The 9333-nt window shown below is 48.7% G+C and overlaps 1 protein-coding gene across 1 annotated transcript; it reads right to left on the bottom strand.

Annotated features, from left to right (window-relative positions):
• Positions 1–2072: 2072 nt before the first annotated feature.
• Positions 2073–2950, bottom strand: LOC119268900. Its single transcript, XM_037550615.1, has 2 exons — positions 2695–2950; positions 2073–2604 (listed from the first exon to the last, which is right to left on the bottom strand). Exons 1-2 carry the CDS (start codon positions 2904–2906, stop codon positions 2298–2300), a joined length of 519 nt encoding a protein of 172 aa, XP_037406512.1. The 5' UTR covers positions 2907–2950; the 3' UTR covers positions 2073–2297.
• Positions 2951–9333: the final 6383 nt, after the last annotated feature.

Raw genomic sequence — 9333 nt, 5'->3', positions numbered from 1 at the left:
GTAATGCATCATCATAATGAGCTCAGAGTGACCAAGTGTCTGGTCACGGGATCATGCATTACGGTACGAGTAAAGTGACTTGCCGGTAACGAGATTGAACGAGGTATTGGGATACCGACGATCGAATCTCGGGCAAGTAACATACCGATTGACAAAGGGAATTGTATACAGGGTTGCTTGAATCCTCGACATCATGGTTCATCCGATGAGATCATCGAGGAGCATGTGGGAGCCAACATGGGTATCCAGATCCCGCTGTTGGTTATTGACCGGAGAGCCATCTCGGTCATGTCTACATGTCTCCCGAACCCGTAGGGTCTACACACTTAAGGTTCGGTGACGCTAGGGTTGTAGAGATATGAATATGCAGTAACCCGAAAGTTGTTCGGAGTCCCGGATGAGATCCCGGATGTCACGAGGAGTTCCGGAATGGTCCGGAGGTGAAGAATTATATATAGAAAGTGCAGTTTCGGCCATCGGGTGAGTTTCGGGAGTCACCGGTATTGTACCAGGACCACCGGATGGGTCCCAGGGGTCGATCGGATGGGACCACCCATCCCGGAGGGCCCCATGGGCTGAAGTGGGGAGGGGAACCAGCCCATAGTGGGCTGGTGCGCCCCCCTTGGCCCACCCCCTGCGCCTAGGGTTGGAAACCCTAGGGTGGGGGGGGGCGCCCCACTTGCCTTGGGGGCCACTCCACCCTTGGCCGCCGCCCCCCCTAGGAGATCCCATCTCCTAGGGCCGGCGCCCCCCCTAGGAGATCCCATCTCCTAGGGCCGGCGCCCCCCCTAGGAGATCCCATCTCCTAGGGCCGGCGCCCCCCCTTGGGGAGCCTATATAAAGGGGGGGAGGGAGGGGCAGCCGCACCCTTGACTCTTGGCGCCTCCCTCTCCCTCTCGCAGAAGAACGGCGAAGCCCTGCTGCGGTGACTGCTGCATCCACCACCATGCCGTCGTGCTGCTGGATCTTCATCAACCTCTCCTCCCCCCTTGCTGGATCAAGAAGGAGGAGACGTCACGCTGACCGTACGTGTGTTGAACGCGGAGGTGCCGTCCGTTCGGCGCTAGGATCTCCGGTGATTTGGATCACGTCAAGTACGACTTCCTCATCCCCATTCTTTAAACGCTTCCGCGCGTGATCTACAAAGGTATGTAGATGCAATCCGATCACTCGTTGCTAGATGAACTCATAGATGGATCTTGGTGAAACCGTAGGAATTTTTTTGTTTTCTGCAACGTTCCCTAACAGTTGGAACCCAGGTATAGTAATCCAGAAATTCTCAAACTGGAAGCTTTTAGGGCGTTTGGGTCCAATATCTTGAGACAACAGGAGCGGGCAATGATCTAAGAGGGAAGATGAAAGAGCGTGCCACTGTCCATGAGACCATCTCTGCTTCCCAGTGTCATATCGCGTGTCCTTAAGAATCCAAATTGGCCAACATTGATCAATTCACCGCATCTTTCTTCGGTGGTTATAGGCTGCAAAATTTCGCTCAACCACCAGCTTTGGGAACCAGAGGAGGCATCCTTTGGTTATGGGATGGCAACAAGTTTGGGGTGCATTGATTTCGTGATCAGGGAGTTCTGCCTATCTCTTAAGGTGATGATTCAGGCTTCGAATGAGAGTTTCTGGCTAACCACGGTTTATGACCCAACGACCATCAATCAAAAAGAGGCTTTCTACACCGAGCTCCTCACGCTAAAACCACAGCCCGGCGAGGGTTGGTTGGTATGCGGTGATTTCAATCACATACACCGGGCGAGAGACAAGAATAAGTTAAGCTTCAATAGGAGAACGATCATCAAATTATTCCATGACCCCTTGTCGGAGGGTGGGCTCAAGGAAATTCACGTGTAGAATCGGCGATTCACTTGGAGTAACGAGGGTCAAGACCCAACCTTGTGCAAACTAGACTCTTTCTGCAGCTTCGATTGGGACATCTCCACATTGCACAGGTTAGGTTTGCTGGACACCGATGACTTGGACCTGATGAGCACGGCTTATGCCTTTGTCCCATTTTTTTTTCAAAAACAGAATAACCAGGATAGTTATAAGATCTCAGAATTCGGATCTCGGAGAATTTTGCTAATCAGCCACTGCAGTAAAAAAAATGTTTGGTATACAACCGGTCTCTCTATTTACACACTGAATCAATCAATATCTTCCTGAACATGAGAGAATCAAAAGCCTCTTTACATTTGACAGGCTAATACGCCCGCCAAGAAAAATCCTCATCAAGGAACAAAGAAGAGGCGCGAGGCCAGCCATGGACGGACATTTCCAGGCAGCTGCGAGCCCTACTGGTGGCACGCGCTCTTGTTAACAGGGATCGCCGGAGGCCTGTAGAGCATGTTGGCGCTGCTGGTCCGCGCCATCATCAGATTCGCGCAGGAACTCGCAGAGCTCTGCTTGGCGATTCCTTTGCTGTTGTTAGAACCAGTTACGGGGCAATCTCTCTGGTTTCCGTCTAGATTGATGTTGCTCCTGCATGACTTGATCTTCTTGTAGGGGCTCTTCTTGGGCAGATCCTCCAGGCACCTCACCTCGGACATGCACGCGAACGACTGGGACTTTCCGTGGTAGTACTTGGACAACCCTCCTTTCCTGCAAAGAGAAGAACATCACGGTCAGGACACCTCCCTTTTGCTGCTGTGCTGATGATATATGAAGAAAGGTGTTTCCTGAAAGACTTACTTGGCGGAGAGCTCAGCCTTGATGGACGACAGATCGTAGACGCTGTCAGAGTTGAGTCTCCGCACCGGCGGGGAAGCCGGCACAAACTGGTCCTCGCCGTCCGAGAACTGGGCCTCGTCGTCGGAGTCGCAGGAGAAGGATGACGAGGTCTCGAACAGGCCTTCGTCCTCCTGGTGCACCGGGAGGGCCTGAGAAATTGCAGATCTGCCCATACTTGAAGGTTTCTGGATTGCAATGGACCTCACGGAGAAAGGCTCGCTGCTGTATGGATGGATATATTCTTGTTCTTGCTCTTGCTATTGCTCTTGCTCGCTGTGTTTCACGACCTTTACAATCTGGCAGGAGGGCGGGTATATATAGACGAGACGACGGGGGATAACGCTGGGCGCCGTGCTAGTGCGCTTTGAGTAATACTCCGAAACCGAACGCAATTTGACTATCACCGTTGGTTCCCGGCGTGTCTACATTGCGCAAGTTAGGTTCGCTTGGACACGGATGACTTGGACCCCATGAGCACGGCCCACGCCTTTCCCCCAATTTCCCTTTCAGAAATGAAAACGGAGTGGCGTTCAAGTCTGTTGGCCACTCCCAGTTATTACAAACAAACACTGATGCCCGGCGACCCAGCCCATTCTGCACCAGTGTAGAGCATTTTGGAGATACGGAGACGCCAAGTAAAATTTGCACGAGGTTTGGACTTGGAAAAATCTGGTGGGTTGAGCCGGAGAGAGCGAGTTCCACTGCACCGGAGGCTCGTTCCTTTGGTTGAAGGGGCACTCCTCCCCTCCCATTGTCGAAAGGACACGTGGTTTTTATCCTTGGGATTTACTCCTACACAAATTCACCCATCCTTTTTGCGTCAGTCATTGGTGCTGGAGCACCACATAATTTGACGTCTCGCCGGAAAATGTGTAACATGAGCTTCCATGGATGGAAACGTGTTTGGTTTTCCGCGTCGCGTTTCTAGCGCACTATTCGCGTTCCCTTGGCTTCCATTGCATGGGATAAAAAGGGGGACGCGTCTAGTGGGCGGCCGGCCGCCCTGGGATCGCTAGCCAGCGGCCACCCGAAAAAAGAAACCACCTGGTCCCCCCTCGAGCGAAAGAGAAAACAGTCCCCCGCTCGCCCACGTGGTCCACCTGGTCCCGCCCGCCCGAACGAAAAGGGAACCGCCCGCCGCCCGCCCAAATGGTCCACCTGGTCCCCGCCCATCGGAGCGAAAAAGGGAACTGCCCCGCCCGCCAGCTAGCCGACGGATCACGTGCACCCTCCTCGCCAAACCATGCCCCGCCCACCAACTGCGCCCTGGCTATCTTCTTCTTCCTCACGAAAGAAGGATCTGCCCAGGTTGCAGAATCCTTCATCGCTAGGAGAGAAGGACAACATGGCGGCTCCCAGGAACAAATAAGAGAAGAGAAGAGGCTTAGAGATCACAAAAAAGACAATAAAAAAAGTAGATCAAAGACCAGGCAGGATCTTCTTCTTCCTCACGAAAGAAGGATCTGCCCAGTTTGCAGGACCTTCATCGCCAGAACAAAAGAACAAGAGAAGAGAAGAGGGCTTAGAAATCAGAGAGAAGACCAGAAAAAGCCAGATCAGAAGAGAGGAGGGACGAAAAAGAAAACCTACCTCTAGGATCCAGAGGTGAGAAGACTTGCCCATCTTCTTCGAATTCTCTTTTGTATATCTTGCTCCTTGTAGTGATTTCCTTGCACACATCTTTGACTTGTATATTTGGTTGTCAAAAATCAAATGAATCGTGCATAGTGTGTTTGAGGAAAAACCGTGCAACAGTAGGTTGCTTTCGTGCAACTAAGCCAAATAAGATAGCCAACCGAATGAGTGATGTGTGCCAACTCAACAGATTATGCAACTCTAAACTTTTTCTTGTGCAACTAACCCAGTTGTAGCATCCAACTATGAGGAGGCACTGTGCAACTGGAAATATAAAAGTGTCAGAATTGTGCAACTTTGGCAAGAACTCATGTATTTGGTTGTCAAAAATCAAATGAATCTTGCATAGTGTGTTTGCGGAAAAACTGTTCAACCAGTAGATTGCTTTCGTGCAACTAAGCCAAATAAGATAGTCAACTGAATGAGTGTTGTGTGCCAACTCAATAGATTATACAACACTAAACCTATTTTGTGCAACTAACCCCGTTCTAGAATCCAACTATAAGCAGGAACTGTGAAACTGGGAATATAAAATGGGTCAAAACTGTGCAACCTTGGCAGGAACTTGAAAAATCTGGAAGAAGACAAACAATATACGATGACGAGCGATATACGATATGTTCTAATAAAAAACAATCTGCAAATATAGTTCTTAGAAAATAGGTTCACACACTGCCATCACAAATTTGAAACACACTGCCATCAAACCGTTGATCTAAATGTGCAAATCTAACTAAAATAGCTATAGACAATTATAGTTGAAATCTGATTTTGCTTCTATCTTTGAAGTTGCTGTAGCAGACCTTGCTTGATATGTTCACTTGCATTGATCTGCAGAAAATCATGCCCTTCTTTTCATGTAGCTACTGTCTGAATCATAGACCTGCACATTGTAGATAGAAAAAATGTTCAATAAATTGTAGGTACTGTATAAATTGTAGGATGCCAACACAGTATTATGTTCTCTGTGCAACTAGAAATGCTAAGGATGCCAACTAAATACATACTCTTGTGCAACTAGAAAAAGTCTTGAGTATGTCAACTAGTTAGAAAAGTATTGTGCAACTAGAAATGCTAAGGATGCCAACTAAATACATATTCTTGTGCAACTAGAAAAAGTCTTGAGTATGTCAACTAGTTAGAAAAGTATTGTGTGACTAGAATTGCTGAGGATGCCAACTAATTGGATACTACTGTGCAAGTATAAAGTCTGAGGGTGCCAAAGATACTCTTTGGCAACCCTCAATTTTTTTGGAGATGGGACTAAATTATATACTATTGTGCAACTAGAAAAACTGAGGATGTCAACTAGTTGTATATTGTTCCTTGAAACTAGAAATGCTGAGGATGCCAACTAAATAGATACTCTTGTGCAACAAGAAATCTTGAGGATACCAAGTCAGAAAAATAGTTATTCAACACTTGCATGACGAGAGAAAAAAAATCATCACACCGTCACCAAACCAAAAACCGAGTTTATAAAAATGACGCTGATGTTGTTGAAAATACTAGCTGCATTGAGTTCTCCAGAAAAAGTACTAATCTCAACTGTATGATGGCCCAGACTAGAAAGATGGACTAGGTGTACTGTTTGTGCAAAAAGAAGCACATATTTGTGTAACTAAAATATTGGTCCAAAACCAACTTTCCTGCGGCATGTGTGCAAAAGAAAAATCCCAGACTAAAAAGATGGACTGGGTGTACTTTTCTGCAAAAAGAAGAACATATTTATGCAACTAAGCATGGGTCCAAGCCAACCTTTTTATGCAAATGTGTGCAACAAAACAGCCCAGACTGGAGTCCATTTGTTCTAGTCTTTTGGTTGTTGGTTGCACACATTGCAGGAAAAGATGGTTTTGGATCCATGTTTAGTTGGCACAAATATGAGCTTCTATTTGCAGACACTACATTCAGTCTATCTTTTCCTGCAAAAAATGTGTTCAACCAACACCACGGACTATATGAAATAGAAAACCTAAAGTCTAAAAAGTGGCCGGCCACTAACTGACCGAAACGGGCGGCCGGCCCGTGGCCGTTCGATCGCGCGAGCGATCGCTCCCAGATCCGCCAGGTGACGAGCCGACCACTACCAACCACCACTTCACTTCTCTCCCATAGAAAAAGACTGGATTTGTTGTTTGTGCAAATATAAACATATAATTGTGCAGCTAAACTTGTATCCAAAGCCAACTTTTGCTGCAAATTTGTGCAGCAAAGAAGATGAAATTCTATTTTCTGTATTAAAAGTATTAAAAACGAGACTAGAAAAAGCACAAGAACAGTATTAAAAACGAGCATACAAGTAGTCTTGTCTCACACAAATTGCAATAGGGGGAATATGTTCTATAGGATGTATTATATATTAAAAATGAAACAGAAAAGAAGATGAAATTCTATTTCCTGTCATCAGAAAACGGTGTCAAAAGTGATCACATTCCGACGTGATCACCTAAGGTTTTGCAAACAAAAGGTGCCGAAGGTGATTAGTTAACACTGCATACAAAATATTTGTTCTTCTTCAGAAAAAACTGGATAAAAAAGGTTGATGATGCCAACTTGATATTATGTTAGTTATGCAACTACAGAATGCAGAGGATGCCAACTAAAAGTAGTTACTCTTGTGCAACTAGAAAGGCTGAGGATGTCAACTAGTTAGGTGTTATTGTGTAACTAGAAAATGCTCAAGATGCCAACTAATTAAATACTCCTGTGCAACTAGAAAGGCTGAGGGTGCCAAGTCATTTGATACTCTTGGGCAACCCTCAAAAATTTGAAGATGGGACTAAAAAATAGCTACTCTTGTGGCTGAGGATGTCAATTAATTGGATACAGTTTGTGCAAGTAGAAATGATGAGTATGCCAACTAATTGAATGCTCCTGTGCAACTATAAATCTTCAAATAAGCAGGCCTATTAATCTCCTTCCCAACTGTAGATCAAATAAGCAGGCCTACTGCATCAAAGCTACTCCAAATCAGTGCAAATCCACACTAGTGTAATTCAAGTTTACTGCAAATCTGCACACTGGAGTAATTCAGATTTACTGCAACTACTCTAAATCACTGCAAATCAGTGCTATTGCTACTGCTACCTCCAAATCAGTGCAAGGGGCTGAACTGAATGTACTCCATGCTTTAATCCATGAAAGAAAGGGGTTGAATTGAACCAGAGGAGGAAGAGTACCTTTGGCGGCATCGCCGTCGCCATGGATATGACCGCCGACTCCGCGGCTCAGGCGCCGCTCCACATCAAGCGTCGTTGCGTCGCCGAGGTAGCTTCAATACTTGAGATGCGGCTCCAGATCCTCCCGCTCGGGCTCCACCTCCTCCCGCCGTCGTCTTCACGCCCGCGCCGACGCTGCTCGGGCTCCGCTTCAGCGACTCCTCACGCCTATCCACAAGCAGATCGAGGACCAGCGCATGTGGATCCAGCTCCTCGCCCAACAGCGCATCGCCGGCGAATAAAAATGGCAGCTTTGTGTGAACCAGGGTGGTGGGGAGCAGTGAGCGGCGGTGCGGAGCAAGATGCCGGCGAGAGGGAGAGAGAGGGCGCATCAACGGGGAGAGAGCGGCGTCGCGCGCGAGAGAGAGAGGCGACTGGTGGCCGGCGTCGCGCAAGAGAGAGAGAGGCGAGCAGGGGCGTCGTGCAAGAGAGAGAGAGAGATCGGGGGCGAGTGGGGAGCGAGTGGTCGGTGGCGTCGGGCGAGGAAGAGGGGAACGTGTCGGCGAAGGGGTAGAATGGGAAACTCGGGGAAAATCATAGCCTACGAAAGTTGGACACGTGCGGCGATTCAGGGCGGGATCGAGCGGCCAGGAGCCGGCCGCTCGTTCCGTCTAAATGATGCGCGTGCATTTTTTAGATTTTAGGTAAAAAGGGAGGAGCGGCAGGGGCATTGTGGAGTAGCTCTCGGGATAAAAGTGGGCTCGTGCTTAACAACCATTTATGGCTTAAAAGACGCACGAGATAAATGGTGCATTTCAACATCACCAGGAAACACCGCCTAGATGGACTGCATTATTGTGGCAAAAGAGAAGTAGACTCGTCAACCTCCTACCATCAGTTTCTTCGAGACCTGAATATGTAGCCAGGAATTATTGTAACTGTTGAAACTACGGACTTGTATGGAGAATTATTAGTATAAGAAAAGAGGCGTGATAGGAGAATCAAGCTAAGGACTGTACTAATAGTGGTAGCGAAAGTGATGAGCTGTGCGTACGTAACTGGACACCCGCCCCCGGCGACCAGTCCAGGTGGAAGGCGCGTGTTCGCCCAGTGGAAAAGAACAAGGACAGCTCAGCTAGCTCACGCGCCTGCCATGGCACGGGCGCCGGTGCGGTGCCGGGGACACGGCCGCTGGTTTGCTGGCCCAACCAGACCGGCGACAAGCTAGGGTGATGAAACGGTGTCTGTGTTTCCGTGTTCCCATGGCTCGTGTTTTGCCCTCTCCCACCGACGCAGATGCCCAGGCAGCAGGCCAGGTGCGCCTGCGCCTAGGCTCTCTTTTACGCACCCACTTTTTGTCTCGCGGGGACAATTACGTGTCCTAATCCATGGCACTAACCACCGAGCTCATCCAAGCAGGTCGTCTGCCAAGAATCTGTGCTCCCTAATCCTTATCCGCGGGCAAGCAGGTGGACTTGTTCAAGCTCGTGGTGCTGGACTAGTAAGTAGCTCCCTAATAAATTTCAAAAGTCGCTTCGTGTGAGTGGTGAAGTATCCACCATGTCTCGCTCCGGGGCGAAATCCACGACTCGTGTTTGTGCTGTGCGTGTTGGGAAACTCTCGGACACGTTCGACTGGTACGACCCTTCCTTCCTTCTTTCCTTCCTTCCACCCGGCCGCCTCTTTCCGTCGTGGGGAGTCAAATTTTCTCCAACGCGTCCACGGAGCCGGCCGGTGGGGCGGGCGGCTCGCGCGCGCAACACGGGGTCGGTCGGTCGACGCCTCCCGTTCTATCCACACGGGA

The sequence above is a fragment of the Triticum dicoccoides genome, chromosome 3A (genome assembly GCF_002162155.2).
Source record: "Triticum dicoccoides isolate Atlit2015 ecotype Zavitan chromosome 3A, WEW_v2.0, whole genome shotgun sequence".
In the NCBI taxonomy this organism is placed as follows: domain Eukaryota; kingdom Viridiplantae; phylum Streptophyta; class Magnoliopsida; order Poales; family Poaceae; genus Triticum; species Triticum dicoccoides.
This window is presented reverse-complemented; position numbering and strand designations above follow the sequence as displayed.